The sequence below is a fragment of the Balaenoptera borealis genome (genome assembly GCF_965194805.1).
Source record: "Balaenoptera borealis genome assembly, chromosome: 4".
NCBI classification, from domain to species: domain Eukaryota; kingdom Metazoa; phylum Chordata; class Mammalia; order Artiodactyla; family Balaenopteridae; genus Balaenoptera; species Balaenoptera borealis.
Window position 1 is genome coordinate 103,056,233 of NC_138861.1, and position 21,229 is coordinate 103,077,461.

General features: G+C 39.5%; 1 protein-coding gene across 2 annotated transcripts in view; it reads right to left on the reverse strand.

Annotated features, from left to right (window-relative positions):
* Window positions 1-4,753: 4,753 nt before the first annotated feature.
* The window catches only part of SLIT2 (slit guidance ligand 2), a 380,046-nt gene continuing 363,570 nt past the window's right edge, over window positions 4,754-21,229 (reverse strand). For both annotated transcript variants that reach the window (XM_082391835.1, XM_082391836.1), the window contains 4 exons: window positions 13,338-13,492; window positions 8,049-8,340; window positions 7,625-7,836; window positions 4,754-6,532 (listed from right to left, as the gene is read on the reverse strand). In XM_082391835.1, coding sequence (XP_082247961.1) covers window positions 6,291-6,532; window positions 7,625-7,836; window positions 8,049-8,340; window positions 13,338-13,492 — 901 coding nt within the window. In that variant the 3' untranslated portion in view covers window positions 4,754-6,290. The remainder of the gene's footprint in view (window positions 6,533-7,624; window positions 7,837-8,048; window positions 8,341-13,337; window positions 13,493-21,229) is intronic.

Here is a 21,229-nt window from a genome sequence, read left to right on the forward strand (position 1 = left end):
CCACAATTTTATGAACAAACTGAAAATAATTCTAGCCATTTCCAGGAGGGAGAGTAAGATTAATGACAGCAAGTATTTTGGATGATTGTCTCTGCGGCTGTTTCTCCCACTCTCTCATTTTGTGTGTATGCTTTTTTTTACGTTTGATTTTCTTTAGAATCCAAATTCAGCCACCCACATACTGACGCAAAGGCAAAGGTAGTTTCAAATGCAAGATGGCAACGCCTCCACTGGGTTGAATTTTGTATCTCTGGACACAGTCAGCACTTGCAATGTCCTCTATTTCCCTTCTGTGGGAGGAAGAGGGAACTGAGAAGTCCATTTGGAAAAGAACTGTTGCATATATATATATATATATATGCAATATATATGCAATATATATATATATATATATATATATATATCAGCCCCAGTAAAACCTTCCAATGTTCAACTCGTTCATGTAAGAAGTGAGCTGGTGTTGTCTTGCTCCTTCAGCTTAGACCTCTGTATTCCCTCCAGTATCTACCTCAAGTGTTTGCCCCACACCTTCACAAGCTGTCACTGCAGGGGATAAACCAATCGTTACTGACCCACTGAATGAGTGCCCCATGACCTCACCAACTCTTCCAATTGCCATCCCGACTCACCTCTTCTTTTGCTATCAGACTTATTGAGAGGGAAGTCTAGTACTCGTAACTTCCGTTCCTCTCCATGGCTATCCAGTTACTACTCCATCTTCTATTAAAACTGCTCTTTCTTCATCTCCATTCTGGGACCACTTCATTCTAGAAATGTGAGCATTATCTAAAGTTGGGTCCTATTCTTCTTGGTCAAGTTCATTCCATTGAGTATCTAAATTAGCTCATCCATTTTCTTGGCTTCAACGACCACTTCTATGTGGATGAATCTTATACCTATGGTTTTAGACATCTCAGCTCATAATTTGTTTTAAAAATATCCTTTCCTACAATTTGGCAATCTAAGAGCATATGTTACAGGCTTGGGGAGGTCACTTTGTGAGGAATCTGGAATACCACACTAAAGAGTTTGGATGTTATCCTACAAAAGAGTTCATTAAAGACATTTAATTAAAGATAGTAAAGACATGATAGAGAAAAATGCATTGTTTTCATTCAATGGAGTGGAAGACGGGTTGAGAGCAGAAGGTGGGGCTTCCCAGGTCAGCAACTCTGATCCTCAAGCTCTTTCCAGCCCTATGTAGTCACCATGCTGCGGCGAAACTCAAATTTCAATTCTTGTGCTTTAAGAAAAAGCAGAAACAAACAGACAAGCTCAAAAGAAGTCATACCTGATTTCCCCTTCTTCCCTGCCAAACACCCAATTCATCATGAATTATTAATTCTCCCACTGTAACAAGACACGCTGTACAGTCTCTTCTAATTCATTTGCCATTTTCCCCCTTTTTAAATTCCTGGCTCTTACCTTTTTTTATACTTAAGAAATAGCTACCTGATCAATTGATTTTACATTCTGCTACCCATCTAAAATTCCCGTATTTCAGGTCTTGACAAATCATTCTCTTACTCAGACAATCTTAATAAACTTCTATTGCCAACAAGAATTCTGAGCTACTTAGCTCTCACCCCCAAATATGGCCTGTAATTTCCACCACCATGCTTTTGCTCAAACCATATTACTTGCTTAATAGTGAGCCATATAATGCAATTGTTCTCTGAATATCTGAATTGATGAAGTACTTCTCTCTCCCATCATTCTAAGCACGCATTGCTACCATGGCTCTTCTAGGCTCAATCCATATCTACAATGGTTTATTATTGAGACTACATCTCTCCAGATTCAGTGTAACACTACTGGTCTTCCCTAGTATTTTTTGCACTGTTTTGGTTTCTTTAATGAGAATTGGAGCATCCTAGCAGATGAAGAACAATTTTACCTCACTGGTTGGAGGAACAGCCCTTGGCATCCTCACAAAGTGGTGCCCTTAATGCACAGGTAGTTTTGTTGCTTTTTTCAGTTGACCCCTTTCCTGCATCTCTGGCCTCGGTGTCCAGAGCAAAGAATGCTCATGAGTTTCAAAGCATGGGTTGGCCAGCAGTTGTTTCTTTTAATCCAGCCTCATCAGCTTCTGAGTTCATGAAAATTCCTTTGAGATTCCTGAAATACTATTCTTAATCTTCAGTGCTATTGTAAGTGTTCATATTTTCTATGTCTTCAGAGGTATTTCATTTGGAACTGCGTCAAACACAACTAACTAGTTGCTATTTTACAATGAAAATCCATTTTTGTTGGCACTTTAAAAGCTTACTGTAAACAGATGCTCAAAAATAAAAATAGATGAAGTGAGTTAATAAAGCCAGAAAATAATCATTGTTGTATTACACACATGAAATAAATATATGCCTCACTCTGACCACACTGACTTCTTCTGTTCCCTTGACTACACAAGAGTCTTTCCCTCCTCAGGCCTATAAACAGGCTGTTCCCTCTGCACGGACCCCGCCCCACTTGACCCTCACATACATTTCCATCTGTTTCCATTGTAGATCCTACTTTATCCTTCACAACTTAGCTTCAGCGTCACTTCCTCACAGAGGCATTCCCTAACTCCCAATATGTATTTGATTGGATCCCTCTACTCTACGTTTTTCTAGTACCTCATAATTTCTTTCAGGGAGATTATCACAATCTGAAATTATATATTAGTTCAGTCATTTGTATATTATCCGTCACCCATTTTAACCTCAACTCCAAATGCATAGAGTGTGTGCTCTAAAACAGCAGAAGCAATATCTGTTTCGTTTGAAACTATATATCAGAAGTTTAGCATAGCTCCGTGCACATAACAGGAGATAGGAAATAAAAATTTGTTAAGTCACTTTTGAGTACCCAAGAGAGGATTAAGAATGAAAATAGCTTATGTATTTTATATAGCTTTATATACTTTATATAAAGCTTCATATACTTTTATAGCTTATATACTTTTACAGCTTATATACTTTTACAAACATGACTTTTGAAATAATGGTCACTCTGTGAGGCAGATGACACCATGACACTCAGGATCTTTAAGCCCTGAATCGATTTCCACAGTCTTTCAATCATTTCTCCAGAAAGAATTGCTGCTGACAAAGCAAGCCATCCAAAAAGAAAATGCTCAGAGCAATTCTAAACCCAGGGTTAGTCTATTAGTGCTTAGAAATAATTTCAGGAAATCTGTGGTGAACACAAATTCTGAAGATTGAGAGAGTTATTATTCAGTGAACACATCTTAAATTGAACACATGTCAAATCTCCATGGCATGTCCTTGATGGTACCGCCTCACTCATGTGAGACTTTAAAGTAAACACATTAGGGATGTTTAATTACTTTATCTTTTCAGAATAAAAATGTACATTACTCTGTGAAGTAGTCTTGACTCTGAGATATGCAAAATGCTTTTTGTTTTAATATATTGAATCTGTTGGAAATACTCCAAAATAGTTTCCTATTAAAGAAATCCTATGGTCAAGGCTTTGTAAGTAGGCAGCCTTTTGTAACATGAACAATGTCCTTGTCTCATTTACTAGTAATTATTTGACTATTGAACTTTCTCAAAGAAGGACTCTTGCAGAAAGTAGTCTCATCATGAAGCAAATAATCCCCTAGGAAACTTGCTAAATCAGCCCAAATTCCAGGCAAACATAATTCTATTTTGTGTCTTTATAAGCAGGAAGGAGAAAGAATAACATTCTGTAAACTACTAATATTTCACTTTTTTTCCCTTAAAAAACAAAAACACAATAAAGTCTCTAATGTAGATTACTTAAATTGACATGATCAGTAGAGAATAATTGTGCTGTGGAAATGAGTGCCAAGGCTTAAAAGTCCCTTAGTAGAGGGTAGTAATTACTGAGCTTCTGCCTTTACCTCTTGAACATAGACCACGTGATCTGAAGGGCCTGAGCTGGAATTCAGCTCCTCTGTTTTCGAGCTGTTTATGCCTGTGGAAAACAAGCAGCATAAAAATCCCACAGGCTTGTAGTGGGAGATGAATATTTCATATAAAGCCCATGGCATAGCACCTGCCATATAATTAGCCCTCAGAAAACAATGACTATTAAGATAAAGTAAACCCTTGAAGAAAAGAAGCAACCAACAGGAATAAATGGTTTACAATGACTGCATAATATTTATATAATTAAAATGTAGACATTTTAAACAAGAGTGAATAAATGATTGGACATTTGTGTCTGTGAAACAGCAGTGTGTGTGTGTGCACGCATGCGTGTGCACATGCGTGTCCACGTGAGTTCACGCACACATGATTTTCTTACAGGGAAATGAAGAACTCTTAGCTGGTGGGTGAGGATTAATATCCCACCCAGTCAGTGTTATTTTCCTGTTCTGGATGGTATATCTAGCTATTACCAACCCTTGCCTGACAGCACCTTTGGAGAAAAGTTCTCTTTTTCTTGTGTTATTTTCCATCTGGATCTAATTGAGAGGAAAAGAACAGCAAAAAGGAAAATACCATTTTGGTTGAGTTAGATTTCATCTTATAATATTTTGGGGGAAAAAATTAATTGAATATGCACTGTTTTTCTTAGCCAAGAATGTGTTCTTTTCTCCATCTCTTTCATGTGGCCCTCCCAAAGTACCCAGATGTGACAGTATGCTGATCTCAAACCAATTTCTGGCAACAAAAAGGTATAGGTTTCCCTCCCTGTTCTTTTGGTATCACCTTGATTAAGAAATTCTTAAGGAGGAGACTCTAAATACTGTGCAGTTTCTAAGAAAACCAACAAGCTGTTAATGAAGTAAATATCTGTTTAATTTACAAACATCAGTAGTGTAACTGATATTAGTCTGGAGAAAGACAAAGCACACTGAATTATACACGTACGTCTAGTTTTCTTTGTAAAAATGTTTTTGGAAAGAAACATCTGCATCTTTACAGGGTACCCTGGGATTTTAATGAGGGAAGAGCACGGTCCACTATAAATCCTTATCAATTCTACATTGTAATTTAGCAGCAAACATGTTAACATGGGAACATTAAGGTAATCAAGGAGCTTTATTGTTTGGGAAAAAAAAAATCACAGTTCTTGACATTACAGCCTTTTCTCTCCCTGCCCCACCCCCGGTAAAAGGGCAAAAAAAGTCGAGGAAATAATTAACTTGTAAAAGATCTACTTTTCTAGTGTCGATTGCTACACACCATTTCTGTTCTGTGAGGACACGCTGCAGGGGGGGGCGCTTCTTTCTGTACAATGACCGTCTCAGGCATAGACTTTACATACCCTCTGCAGGTGTCCTGAATGAGGCCAGTAGGTCAGTGACACCAGTGGTCAGATGTCAAGGTAAACAAACAGATCAACACATATTTATCCCAAGATAACACCCTATGTTAGTACTATTGCCAAAAAAACCACAAAAGAATCCTGATTTTTAAGTTTGAAAAATGTACAAAAATATCAGGACAATTATAAATTAATATATATTAAAGCATTGAGGAACAGCAAAAGGATGGCCTAGAATGTTAAGTACAACGTACTTTGATACAATAAATATTTCTCATTGAAACCGAATACTGTATAGGGCTGTTTAGAACTCATAGAAACAAAAATTCATATTATTACTAATTTATTTATCAATAATCTATTGGTTCTTTATCACCTCCTTTGTCATTTATATTACAAAAAATTAATACTGGAAAACGGTAGATAAACACTTTTGTGTGCTTCTCCTGCTAACATGCTGACGTTTAAAAAGAAGATAAAATTTATTTTAGCACTCTCGTCTCCTCTGATGAATGGAACCCAGGTCTTCAGGATACTTTATATTTTGCACAAAATATTTCTCATCCATTCATTCTGGCTGTGAATGCTGGAGGAGTTCCATTCATCTGCCTTGCACCCTCACTCACACACATGTGCTTGGTCTGTCCTCATGAACTGCGTAGATGCAAACCAGGGCACAGGGGATTATGCTCTGGGCAACTTCACATCAGCAGAGAGAACCTCGTCTCTCCGCTGGGTATGTGCTTCTGCTGGTCTCCAGCAAGTTACGAAGATGAATCCAAGTTAACCATGGTTTCCATCGTTGTTCTAATGCCTTCAGGTGTATCATTCTTTATACTTCTCCAGTGTTGGGGAAGCTTTAGTTCAAGCATTTCTTTTTTTTTTTTCTAAATGCAGAAAAAAAGTCTTCATTCTCATAATAAAAATAAGTCTGTTCTGTATTTTACAATATATTTCAATTATTTCCACTATGAAGCATTCGTGAGTCCAACAGGGTCAAGAAGTATACCACATTTTCCAAAGACCAAAGCTGCCGGGGACGTGGTTTAGGAGGCGCAGTGGACGCAGCCACACTTCACCACCTTCTCAACCTCGTCCACAAACGATGACCCGTCAGTGCATTCGAAAGCGTATTTCCGTCGCTTGCTCCTCAGAGGTCCGCAGCACTGCCCGCCTGCACACCCCCCTCTGCATTCCAGCCGGGAGACCTTCTTAGTTGTTTGGCAAGCGGCATAGCCCTGCTGCTTTTGGTAATAATCTCTTATCCGTTCCCCTCGACAAGAGATTTCTAGAAAAGAACAAAAAGCACAAGCAGTTTAAGGGCAGTCGCCGTAAATCGTGCAAAGTGGCCGTGAATCTACAACTCAGATCGGGAGACACTGCTTTCGCTTCCTGTTTGTAACGGCTGTTTTCACTGTTATGCTCATATGCCATATTATGGGCTGGTGGCACAGCCTTCAGTTCTTTGAAAAACACTTCTTTTCGGTCTTTATTTTGAGCAAAGTGAATACGATATATGTGGACCATAAATACTACGCTTTTGGGCTGACAAGGAAATTGGATTCCTAAATCTTTTCCTTTACAGCAAAAATATACATCTTCTGTTTTTACACTACTAACAGCTGGTTTTGTTTACTGAGGGCGCCGTTTCAGAGAGTACGCAATTTAATTTATTAGACCTGGAGTTTAATATCATTCAATCTGTTACTTAATACAAGTAACATTCCACTAACTTCATAAATTACCCAAGTATGAACTAGTTCAAAAAGAGACATCTGCTAAAAGCCTCCATGGGCACGTTCCTCTCGTCTCATCCCTCCGATACACACAACAAAATCTCTGCCAGCTGGAGGCAAAGCACATTCTGATCACGCAGACACAGGAGAAGGAAATAGGTGGGCTGAAATGTCAGCCTGTTTCCATCCCTCTCACCTGCATAATTTACTGTGATACATCGGTTGATTCTAAGGTCAAAGGCGATTTTGTCCTAAAACTAGAGCAGAATTATTAGTACCCTCTTCTCTGCGCCAGAAGATGAATCAGTAATCTATACAGATGAGAACAGCAGGTAAAGGTAAGAAAGAAGGAAAGTAAATGTGCTCCTGCATAAGGGGAAAGTAGTATTTCATAGCAAATCAAGTGTGAGAAGACTTGTGAAGGGTGTATAATATCTTGCAATGGAGGTTTAGGACATTTCACATCTGTGCCTTCCTAACACTGTTAAGTAAATCAACAGCAGCAACTACAAACAGTACAAAGATCTGGCATTCCTCAGATCACTCCCCTCTGTGTGTCTTCCTTTCTCTCTCTCTCTGTTCAAAGATGGGGGCCCCTCTTGCTTTGCCAAGATAGAGGTAGGTGCCCAGCTGGGTTGGCTTACCTCGATCACAGCTGTCCCCAGTGTATCCACTGCTGCATTCACAGTAGGGCTGTCCCAGTCCTGAGAGCCTGCATTTCCCATGCTTACACTTGATCGCCTGGCAGGGGTTAAACAGATCCTCCTCTTCATCACAGAGGACGCCCCCATGGCCCTCCAGGCACTTGCAGCTGTAGGAGAACGCGTTGATGGGCAGGCAGGTGCCATGGACGCATCTACGGTGGAGGACCACAGGGATGGAAATGGGTCAGACGGAGAGGATAAGAATGGAGGGAGGATGATGGATGGAATATAAGGGAGACAATGCTAATGAACTGACTTCTTTCTCTCCCCTCCCCACCCCCCCCCCCTTTCCTTCTTTCCTCTCTGGGGTTTTGCTTTGAGGGTTGGAGTGTGTGGGTTTAACTACCAAGCAGCCCAAACTCACTTATTTCCAAGACAGGGGTCATTGGTCCTCTGGTCACAGAGGGGCCCCGTCCATCCTTCCTCGCACTCGCAGGTGAAGCCGGACTGGCTGCTGGGCTGGCACGTGCCGTGGGCACACACCTTCTTGTGGCACGGCTCACAGCCGGGCAGGATGCCGGTCTGCATGGGCACCTTCCGGAAGTCCTGCAGCTCGCTGTTGATGTAAAGGTTCCGGATGCAGCCGTGAAAGCTGGTGCCGTTCTGCCCGGGGGCCTGGCGCAGAGCTGCGGCCACGTTGTTCTGCCCGGGCATGCCTGCGGGGGAACACCAAGTCAGAGGTCACGCTCCTCGGCGGCTCCCCAGCCAGCGGCCACCCGGACCCTCTTAGCTCTTCCAGCGGGGCAGGAGTCTGCGTGACTCTTCTTTAGGAGGACCAGGCAGCTCAAGCATCCCGTCCTGCGCTTCTCAACCTGGCTGCACATCAGAATCACACTGGGTCTTTGAGAAATACTGATGCTCGGGCCCTCGGCCCAGACGGATTTGATCAGATTATCTGGGTGGAGTTGGGGAGGGAGAAGGGATGTGTGTTTCTTTGTTTCTGCTTTTTGGAAGATGCTCCAGGCAATTCTAATGCACAACTAGAATAAAGAACCTAGTTCACTGGCGGTCAATCTTTAGTTTCTAACATCTGTTTTGTTTTTGTTTTTTTTTTGTAATAAAAAACCCTTATATGGAGGCATGAATCTATAAAACCTAAAATCAGGGCCACTGTACTTAAAAGCAAGGTTGGGAATGGGGGAGGAATTCATGCTCCCTTCTACCTCCATACCCACCCCCTAACCTGGACACACAGCCCAGAAGCCTAGAGCCAGACTGATTCCCTGACCAATCCTGCCCCTTAAAGATGAAGGGCCCAGGGCCCAGAGAGCTCGGCGACATGCTCAGTGTCTCCAGTAAGACTGGGTTAGAATTAAGCCGATGACACAAACTTCCCCAATCTCAGGTCATGGTTCAGTCCCCTGATTTTCAGAGGGTGAGAGCTGGGGTTCACGGGGACCATTCACCCCAGTCCTGCCAAATTCTAAGCTGGCAGCTGGTCCAGCTCACCACTGGCAATGTCCCAAGCTCAGCCGTGGATGTCAGTGTCTGAAAAACTCACCCTGCTTCCAATCAGGACAGCACCTCATTCACATCCTTTTTTTCCCCCTTGCTAATTGAGAGTGAAACCTTCCTATTCCAAGAAATCAAGACTATAAAAGAAATTCCTCCAAAACCAGAATTTGCAATCGTTGTGTATATATATATATACATATATATATATATATGTATATATATATGTGTGTATGTGTATATATATATATATATATACACACACACACACACATATATATTCCACCAGTGACGGTCATCTGGTAACCCTTATCTGGCAAAACTGAGGAATCGTTCCATGGCCTAAGCCAGACCCTGAAATAGTTCCTGGATGGGATCCTACATGAGGCAACCATCCAGGTCGCTGCGGGGGAGGGGAGGGAGCCGAGGCTTTTAGAGCTGCTGACCTTCCCCCCAGCACTCACACCATCCCTGCAACTAGACTCTGAGCTACTGGTTGGAGGGTTGAGGCTGGAAAAGACCAGGGCTCTCACTCTCTAGAGGGTTTGTTGGTTATAAAGACCACGAACCACAGTACCCTACTCTCTGGGCGCTGCCTTGTGGCAGCATCTCCTTTCCCATTTGAAGGAGCTCCATTCGAGGTCTAGCAGGCACCAAAGTCAGATAGCCGCTTATACAAAACCACTAGGCTAGAGGTCAAAGTCTGTATTTTTGGCCTGTGTGCACTTGGGCCAGTCATCTCCCCTCTCTGGGGCTTAGTTTTCTCATCTGTAACATGAGTGGATGGACCAGACCAGTTGTTTCCAAGCCCGTCACACATAAGAGCCACCATAGGGGCGCTGTTGAGAAGGCAGCTTCCCAGGCCCCCATCTCTCCTCACCTGAGATTCTAACCCAGAATGAAGGTGTGGGCATAGAAATCGCAATGTTAACATGCAAGCTCAGGTGACTCTGATGCAGGTGGTGCTGGTCACATCTTGACAGGTACTGAATTAGTGTCTAGGATTTGAAGGTCATGAGTTCAAGTTTTTAGTCTGTGTGTGTCTGGCCTTGGGAACTGGGTTGCTTTGTGGAGTGAGGTCAAAAGGATGGAATGTTCCATTTCCAGGAGTGGACTAGTGACTGGGAGTTCCTTGTTTGGGGGTAAGTTCTTCTCACGTAGTCATATCCATCCATCCATCCAAAACATGTGGACTTTAATGTCCACACATTTATGGTCCTTTCTTCAGAGGTTAAAAAAGAACTTCTTCCAAGACTATTTTCAATTAGTCACACAACACACACATGTGCACATGTCAAGACTAACTACAGACCCATGAAGTTCCACAGCAGGGAGAAGCAATTAGTAAATGTGTTCCTTCTATTCCCAAAGTAACAATGATAAAGGTCTAGCTTTGATTGTAGTAATTTGTAAATGAAAATGTTGATTCATCACACATATAGTTACTTTCAGTAGGATATCATAAAGTCAAGAACTGTCTTAACTCAACCTTTTCAGGTGCTTGGTAGACTTCTGACCAGGGAACTAAGTCTTAACTGAAAAACAGAAGCAGATCCATGTTTTTTTTCCTTTAGCCTTTCCTCTATGCCATGGACCACAGCTGGAATTCAATCTATCAAACAATAGGTAACTTAGTAGACAGTTTTTAGCCTTAACAAGCTCTACATATTTCAAAATGACAATAAACGGACCAACTGTCAACACTGATGTCTTCTGTCCAATGGGGGCATTAGGAGAAGATTTGTGATGCACGGAGGGGTCTCTATGTGCAGGTCTTTACTTTTAAAAAAAAAAAATCCCTTTAAGTAATGTATGTTCTGGTTGGACTATTATACAGAAAAACATAAAGATTACATTGCTTTGTATTAAGTAAAGCCTATATCATGGGTAGTTGAAAACCCAAAGGTAGGGAAACCTGCCTCCCTGTTTTGCTAGAAAATACTCCTGCAAGGGCCTAAGGCATGGAATGCATCACCTTTGGGCCATCTTTCTTGGGGAGTGTTCCTGGTTGCAGACTTTGAGAAAAAGGAGAGCTTGTTTACCTTGCTCTCCTTTGCTAATTCAGGTTCTCCTGCCTTTACCATAAAGAATTCAGGGCTGCAGTCTTAGGACTGCATTGTATTTTTAAAATCCGAATTACCCTTGAGACTGTCCTCTGAGTGGGAAGGAAATGAGCCTAGTGTGTTCTCTGGCAGTGACGCTGGTTGGAAGTGGAAAGAGGCACCATCTGGATTCTTCCAGGCCCTCTACCCTTAGAAGGATTAGCACTTCTCAGTACTAATTTAAAACATTTTTTTCCCCTTTTTGGAAAAATGTTCTGGTCCAAGCACTCCCATTCTGTACTTATTATTTTCACCACATTCTAAAGGGGTCTTAAAAGATTTAATGAAATGATTTCTAATGAAAGCATAATAAAATCAAGTGAGGGGCAAGTCCAGAAATCAATGAAAGGCCACAGAACTTAGACTGTTTCCTTTTCTGCTCCTTGTTAAGAAGGTGAGTGGCAATGCAGGTGGCTTTGGGGTTAGACAGACCTGAACTCAAACGAGGTCTCTATCAACTTGGACATATTCCATGAAGTCCCTTAGGGATTATAAAACAAAAAATCATACCTACTTCCTAAAGTCTCTGAGGGTTAAGACTGTAAAAGCAGCATTGCGTTGAGCACACAGCATGTGCTTAGTAAATATAATTTCTTTTCTCTCCAACCACAGGTAACATCTGTGATTTGCTTCACCCATCCCAAAGCAACTGCCGTTCGTGGTAATGCAGGCAAGAATGGACGGCTTTGGCCTGTTAATGAATCCCACAGAGTGATTCCCATGAAGCAAATAGATCAGTCAACTTGCTGCATGGACTTAATATGAGATACTTTTATTACAAATGTATTGTGGTTTCATGAAGATGTGACTGCCTTCCCCACTCCCCTGGCACAGAAGGGATATTTCTTTTACAGCTTTGTATTCTTCATGCACCTATTAATTTCGTTCTCAGCTTATGGGAGGTGCTCAATAAATATTTACAGAAATGAACCAAAGACTTTTTAACTGCTTTAAAAAAAAATCAGAAGTCTATCAAAGTGTTCAGATTTTCTACTGCTGAAATTATTAAAAACAGAAGTGCTCTAGAATTTCAGGAAATTTCCCAAAATGCTTTTAGGGAAGGCTTGGAGGGGTTAAGAGACTTATGTAGCATCCCAAGGTCGTTACTGTGAAAATAATGATGTGAAGTTCATGAAAAACCTGTCATGGTGAAGAAATTGGTTACATTGACCTGTTCAGAAACTTTAGCTTATTTATCTGTAAAATGAGTTAATTTTATCAGTCAATTCAATGTAATTTAATTCAGTGCAACTCAATTCAAAATCATATGCTTTCTTGGTCCTTTGCCTGAAATTTGAAATTCTGTCTCCAGTATATATTTACTCCTCCAGATAGAGGTAAAAGTACAAGCTCTCTCCATCACAGGTCTTCTCCTCTGAGCTCCTTCAGAAGTTTGCTCAGGCTCTATCCCTCATCTATTTACTCATCTGCCTTCTTGCTGCTTAAAAATAAAGTCGAGTCTTCACTCTGTCATTCCAGGCCCTAATCCACCTTTCTGACCTTCTCCCTTGTTCATTCACCATAAGGTCTTAGCTAAAGAGAAGTACTTCCTGCTGCCCCAATACAATTTGTACGTTTAATTTGTTCATTCATTCATTTGATTTCATTAATAATTATCCTATCCTGTACATGAGTTCGCAGATGATAGACGAGGCATTCCAGCATAGCGACATTTAACTGAAGCTGGTAGTGTTCGCCTCCTTAAGAGTGCTGGGGTGGGTCACGTGCTCCTCAGTTTGCATCACACTTGACTCCCCGTCTTCTTCATTGTCTGTATTTGACCTCTAACCAGCTTTCTTTTTCCTGTACACCAGAATAGTAAGATTAGATTATATGATGTGTAAATCACCTAGTATGTGACAGACACAAAAGAAACATTAATGTCCTTCTCCACTCCAACCACGCATTTTGTTAGACCCAGAGCCAGGGTTACAACATGGTCTCTTATCACCCATTTAGGGCTCTTTCTTTTCTATCCTCGCTGTCCATCTTTCAATGACTGATCAATGACCATGGCACCAGGCATCAACAACTTCAGGATCAGTCTGTGATGAGAATCACAGGGTTTGGGAATCCACGGAATTTGGAAAAGAGCTTACCTCCAACATAGAGTGGGGAGTCAAAATTCAAAGTGGACTGCTTTGACAAATTGGTGATGATTTTGGGGCTCCCTCCATCCACAGACAGGGAGAGACTTTGATCCAGGGCGAGTAGTTCCACAATGTGAAAATTTCCATCATTGATCGTCTCCACGCTATTAAAAAAAAAAAAAGATAACTTAACTGATCCTCCAATTTTATATTTATTAAAGAAAAGGAGTTGGGGCTTCCCTGGTGGCACAGTGGTTGAGAATCTGCCTGCCAATGCAGGGGACACGGGTTCGAGCCCTGGTCTGGGAAGATCCCACATGCCGCGGAGCAACTGGGTCCGTCAGCCACAACTACTGAGCCTGCGCGTCTGGAGCCTGTGCTCCACAACAAGAGAGGCCGCGATAGTGAGAGGCCCGCGCACCGTGATGAAGAGTGGTTTCCGCTCGCCGCAACTAGAGAAAGCCCTCGCGCAGAAACGAAGCCCCAGCACAGCCAAAAATAAAAAATTAATTAATTAATTAATTAAAAAAAAAAAAGGAGTTACAATTCAAACTCCAATAAGCTCTTTTTGGGAAAAGAAACTCCTATTTAACATTAATAAAGATAAAGGTCAATAGTTGATTTTAAAATAATAGATATTTTCAAGGAGATATAATCATTTTTTATTTCTTGGGTAATACAAAATACAAAATAAGTTTGTTCTCCCATTGGGAGAAGTGGAAATGAATACATTTTATCATTATCCAATCACATTCTCCCAGTATGTAGAAATTCCAAAGCATAATTTATGCATTTGATTTTAAATGCCACTAAAGTTTCATTTGTTCAGATACTGTTACTCCTAATTGTATTCAAAAGACAACTAACTTATACCTGTGCCAAATATACTTTTTAGACATTGATCTTAGGGGATCATTGGTCTCTGCACTCTTAAGCACTACACAGCAATACTTATCAGAATCAAACATACATATAAATGCAGGAAGACCCAACTTGGCAGGATCACTGCACTTTTTGAAATTTGTTAATTGATAATATACTCTCACTTTCTTTGCATTTTTCAGAAGAATGTCCATCAAATGATATTACTGTGAAGATGATTACGCTCAGTGGAGAGGTGGGAATAACGGATTAAATAGAATGCTTAACATAGTCATATCTAGGGAGTCTAGTGATGACAAAGGTTCTTCAATTTCTCTTCTATAACTTTAAAGGGATAGGTCCAACAATCATTACATCCGCCTTCTTAAAAATTTGAGAGGGCTTATGGAAATTCATAAAATGGACAAAAACAAAGAGACTAAGAAACAGGTAAACGGAAAACGACAATTGAAAATGAAGCTGGGTGCAATTAGCAGGTAGGTGCTGTAAGGTTTTAAAGGGTAGCTGTCAATCTAACACAAGTGTTACATCAGGCAAAGATGCAAACAGGACAAATGAAACAGGAGCAACAAAGAAAACAGGATCAAGAGCGAATATGAAAGAACTAATATACTGAGATGTTGACTCGAAAGATTGGAAAGAGGGCTCAAAAAGGGAAATATGGGAACATATTATAAGGAGGATCGTGAATACCTAATACTCCCTATGCAAGATGATTGCTTAAATTTCCAGGCACTGATATTTAAGTTTGCAAATACGTCAAGCCTGGAAAATAACAGAAAAATGTATAGATATTTCTTCATGGTTCTCACCACAGGAGTCTAATCTTATTCCACTGTTTGCCGACACGGAATAAAATGTTTTTGTGATTTGACAACGATATAAACCATTCTGCAGAGCTGTGAAAACACCTGAAGTTCTCTGGTGTTAAGTAGTTAAAAGTGTCCACGTGTGCAGGAATTTTTAATCACCTGTTTCAGATATCATCTTTAAAAAAATAAATGTTAGATGTGCCAATCAATATTTTTGCCTTTTACACATTTAATTATCCCAACACTTGATGCCACTAAAATCAACAGAGGAAACAATATACAAGGAAAATACTTTCTAAATAAAGTTGCATACCAGCTGTTAGTGGTCTTAAATAATACCAACTACTGGTTAAACATACAGATTTTAGAATCAGATAAGCCTGGATTTGAATGCTGGTCTTGCATTTATTAAATGTTTGACCTTAGATAAGTAACTTAATTGCTAATAAACTTCAATCTTCTCTTCAGTAAATGCTAACAAATATTCCCCCCTCCTATGGTTAATTTGAGGTCTATCCCTATGAAATGATTTTTTAACATGCAGAACAAAACATCTAGCCTATAGAAAGTGCAAAGTTAAACGCTAGATATTAGTATCACCATCATCATCACTACCACCACCACCACTGTCATCATATAAATAATCCAATACTACTTCAGAATCTTCTTCAAGAAGAAATTAGTCAGGCTTTATTTTTAATATTAATTATAAGATAATGCTAAAGACTGGCAGAAATATAATAACTTCTTTGGGGACATATTCAAATTATTAGAAGTTTTAAGTAAAACATTAATATAAAGATATACATAGAGAAGGTGGTAGTCAATTGCTTTTTCCTTTGTCATCATATACAACTCTTTAAGTGGTTTTATATGAATGCTCTGTGAACAATGACCTTATTTAATTTATAAATATTAATAATGGGGCCCCCCTTTTCCCTTTACAGTTGCAAAGAAAAAGACTCATTTGTACTAGGGAACTGGTTCTTGGTCACACATCAGTCTTAGGCAATCGATCTAGGCATGTCATTGTTGATGATGGCGTTTGGTGCAGTGTAACTGAAAGGTTTAATACCTTTAAAGTTCTGCACACTCTAAAGCAGTGTTTCAGCTGGGAAGCTGGAGGTAGGTAGTTTCATTATGAACTCATTTTACTTCCTACTCCTTTATTCCTTTCTTTTTTTCTTTCTTTCTTCCTTTTTTTTTTTTTTTTCCTGAGCACATGTCTTTAACTCCCACTAATTGTAAGCTCCTTTAAATCAGGGGCCCTGTATTATTTATTTATTTCTTCCTTAATGTATCCAGTAGTGTCTGGTAAATAGTAGATGCTCAATAAATGTATGTTAAGTAAATTAAAGATAGGGGAGTTGTATTAAGAATAACATATAGAGTTTATTTAGTAATACTAGTTGGATTACAGTTATAGATAGTCAAGATCCTTCAGGCATACTTAGGACAGGACATCCAAAAGATGCATTTTATTAAAAAATTTGGAATTTTCAGTGGTGATATCCTGAAAGATAATGTTGGGAGGTAAGTCTTGCTCAGCTTATCCTAGCTCCTGTTAGATGTGAGACACTGAGTTACTGTGACTTCAGTTACTTTTTCTCTGCTTTCTTCTCCTCACTAGGGAAATGCAAGTAATAAGATCAAAGAATTGCACAGCACCTACTATGGGTCAACTTCACATGCATTAACAACTCATTTAAGACTCACAACTCTAAATTTGGGCACTTAGGGTACCCAAGATGGCACAGCCAGTGGCTAAACAGATTTGAAGCCAGGCTGTCTGGTTCTAGAGTATGTGCTTTTAACTATTATTCATCACTTTTAAAATAAAAAACCTGAAGAGTATCTAGTACTGTACAAATGGCATGTGTTTGTTCTCACCACTAGCCAGCCTTTAATAGATGATTTCTCTCCCAAACAGCCCAGGAATAAAGTTCTATGGAAAAAAATATTATATGATGGTTGCACAAGTTGGTACATTTACTAAAAATCATTGAACGCATATGAGATATACAGATTTGAAACCTGTTTTTGGTTTCTCTTTTCCCAATTATAAGTGAAGTTCAGACTGACTACACTTTTCTCCTCCCAAAAGCTTTCAATGTCTAATCTGATGATTCCAGAACTTGGTAAGAGTTACCACTGAGCTTAATTCGGTTTATATTTCTCAGAATTAAGTGAGGCCTTGCCCAGGTTTTTAACAGATAAGTATTGTGAAATTAATATTTTTAGATTCTTTGGTTTTAAGATGATACTGTGTGTATGGGGCCTGAAGAGAATATGGCAGAGCTAAGAGTATTCTAAATTGGTGTTTCATGCTGTCTCCTAAAGCCAGAGATCTGGGGGTTGCCCAGGAGTCCTTTGTCTATATACCCTTTCAAAATAAAAGCAGTGATTGACACACCAGCTGTTGCAGAATAAAACTAAGCCATCATCGATTTTACAGTCTATCACGGTCATCTCCTACCTATCCACCGGCGATGTGTAACATCCTTTTGGGTCCTGACAAGTACTGACAAACACTCTTTGACTACTCCCTAGGGAACTATATACTCCATGACTCACAAAAGTCGCAAGTGAACCACTTAACAGTGAGTCTTTCCACTAGGAACATAAATTGCATTTACTACCTTTATTATGTAATTCAGTTTTACTACACTCATCTATTACCTGAGATTTTGTTTTCTTGGATTTCCAAATGGATGTGTGAAAACAAAGCCGTTACTCAATTGTTTCTTGGTTTGCTATAGAAAAAGAGTTTAAAAACTTGGGGCTTAAAAGAAGAGTGGCTCTAAATTGTCTTTGTCTTTATGTCTTCAGGACTCATTAACAATGATATTGTTATATTTCTATCTCAATTGTAAATCTTAAGGTATTTCAGTGGAGTAAGGATAAATAGTTCACTTTGCTTATGTGAACTCCTGCTTTTTTGCCAAGTATTTGTTGGCATATTCTGTGCAATAGAATAGGAATAAAAACCTAGACAAATTCAACTGGCCACCTCATTTTGATATCTCTGGGCTAAAGATGCTTCATTTGTGAAGTGTGGATGCTAATAAAAAATTTCCCTGCCCACTTCTTTGAGTGGAAGGAATGGGAAGCCAAGTGGGATTAAAAGTATTTATGTATTAGCATAAGAGTTTCCAGAAGAACGTTTTATAAAATAATTTATCAAGTAAAGTTGCATTTTGAAGCAAATTACAGATCTTTCTGAACTTACGATGGGCTTAAGTCCCAATTAACCCATTGTAAACTGAAAATATGGTAAGTCAAAGATGCACTTAAAAGAAATGCACTTAATACACTTAATCTACTGAACATAATAGCTTAGCCTAGCCTGCCTTAAGCATGCTCAGAACACTTACACTGGCTTACAGTTTGCCAAAATCATCTAACATAAAGCCTATTCTATAACAAAGTGTTGACTATCTCATGTAATTTATTGAATACTGGACGGAAAGTGAAAAACAGAATGGTTGTCTGGGTGCAAAATGGTTGTAATGGTGAGGTAAATTGCTCAAAGTTGTGAAGCTGATAAAAAGTGGTGCCTTCTCCTACAGCATGTCAAGAATGGCTGAGTGTTTATCTTGGAAATGGTCTGTCTTTCCAATGAGACTAATTCTTTTTTTTTTTTTCCTAACATAAGTTTGTAAGTTGCATAACCCAAAGACTGTGTAGCCAACCAACCTAACAGTCTGCAGGGGAAAGTCCCCTGAAGTTGTGCAGGTTCCCTGAATACTGAAACTGATGAAGGCACGGTACAGTATTGCACCTTTGTAACCTGTGCACCTGATTTCTTAATTTTTAAATAGTAGTCGACTATGTTTCCAAAGAAGCTATCTGGTTTGGAAAATGACATTAATTTGAACCTAAAGAAAGAAGCATACAATTGTCATTAACAATTTTTTTAAAAGTTTCTGCCCATCTAGATGAAAAGAAAGTCATTTTGAAGGGCAATCAATTAACAGCTTAATTGAGAAAATAATGTGTTACTCTATCCCTGTCTGAGGGACTACTGCTGATGTTGGCTTCAAGTTTGGGCTGTCATTCATTCATTCATTCATGGCACTACTACCACGTCCCTCTTTATGCTATTCTCCAAGCACTATAACAATTAGGCATGTGTGCCGTATTCTACATTCATTCACTTGTTGGGCTGCTAACGTCGTCTTTGTTGCTGCTGATTAGATCTCTTAGCAGGGTGCAGGCAAATGTTTAACAACTGGCTCTCTGTAAAAAGAATGAGTCTGGATTTGTAGCATTTGCTGATTACTATGGCAGAAATTACTCTCAACAAGGCCGCATCAAACAGAGGTCTTGGAACTTGGATGTGAGAAGTGATGCACACCGTTAGCTCTCAGAGCACAGCTCAAATACATTCCTTTTCCATAAATGGTTCTCAAATTGTGGTCCCTGGATCAGAGCATCACCTGGAAACTTGTAGAAATGAACATCTGGGGCTTATCTGAGATCTTAATCACAAACTAGAGGTGGAGCCCAGTACTCTGTATTTTAACACACCTTTCAGGTGATTCTGGTGCTGGCTCTACACCACTGCCTGTATGCCTGGCCCTGTTAGCAGTACACATGTCTACAGGAAACCACGATCTTCTCTCAGATGTAAGAAGTAAAATGAGACAATGTGCATGTCACTTTAGTTCTACTGGAAAATAAACAATTACTACATTTGGGTTTTCTTAAACGTACATCTTTGTTAACTACTACCTATAAACATAATTCCATGAAATAATAGTTCTCACATCAATTTGTTTGAGACAATAATTGACATCTAAGGTCAAACATTTTATTTTTTAATTTTTTTTTCCTTTCCTTTTTGGTTTTGAGGCTCTGAAATTTAGACGTGGTACAGTGGGAAAGAACATCTTTGTTCCCAGGGTCTAGGGTCTCAGCCAGGACCACTCAAATGGCTGGGACCTGGAACAGCTGGGAGCTGGTAGGGCATAAGATCAAACATTTTAAACCAAAAAATATACTATAATAGAAACAATAATAATGGATGACAGTTTCCCCTAATTTAACAAATTTCACTTTACTAAAATAAACAAAATCCATTTCCATCAGTGTTGAAAATTAACCAGGCAATTGAAACGAGGCACCTGATATATGACATTACTCCCATATGCGATGCTGCAATAGCACATTAAATATTGCATAATTTGGAAAACAAAGTTTTACCAAGGTAAATCTTATATAACATAAAATCATGCAATTAACTGAACTCAAACAAATTCTCTGATTTAAGGATATGTAAAAATATCCCCTTTTAAAACACCAGTGTGATTTTTTTTGGCCACGCCATGTGGCTTGTGGGATCTTAGTTCCCTGACCAGGGATTGAACCCGGGCCCTCGGCAGTGAAAGCGCTGAGTCCTAACCACTGGACCACCAGGGAATTCCCTAGTGTGATGCATTTTTAATAAAGTCATATAAAGTGGAAACACATCAAGATTTGAAAATTTAATTCAACCAAACAAAATATTTATTAAGCAACTTATGGGAAATCTGATGGCAACAATATTATTGATGGATTTTGTTGTAATGATGGAGAAGTAGTACTTTTCATTAGAGTATGTATTCTAATAAGGCCTAAGCAAGGATAGAGGCATTTAGATAAATGCCAGAAAATTAGTAAGAGCAGAATTAAGACTTGGACAAACTTCAAATTGAAGGTGAAAGAAAAAGGTTAAGAGTAACTTCATTTCACCTAAGATGACCAAGAAGATGGTGATGCCTCTCAATGCACCACGGTGAAGCAAAGGAAATGAACTTAGTTTTGCACATTCTGAATTTATGATCCCAACAGCTAGTAGTACTGCTTACTGTTTGGTATGCCTTATTCTAAATACTCCACATGTATCAAATCATAACATTCTTACCACAATCCTGCCAAGATGGAACTATGATTTATTATTTCCATTTACCAGGTGAGGACCAGAGAGCTTATGCAATCTGCCCAAGACACACAGTTAATAGATGGCAGAGCTGGGACTTGAATCAAGGCAGATTGTCTTTAGAGCACCTGCTCTTTTCTATTACTTCAATTTTAGTATTGAGTTGTAATGACAGTCAAATGGTTCAAAAATCAGAATGATATAAAATGGTATTTATACACAAGTTGTGCCTCAGCCCCACTCTTTCCTCTCTATCCCTAGTTTTTTCCTTATGCAAGTACATGGAA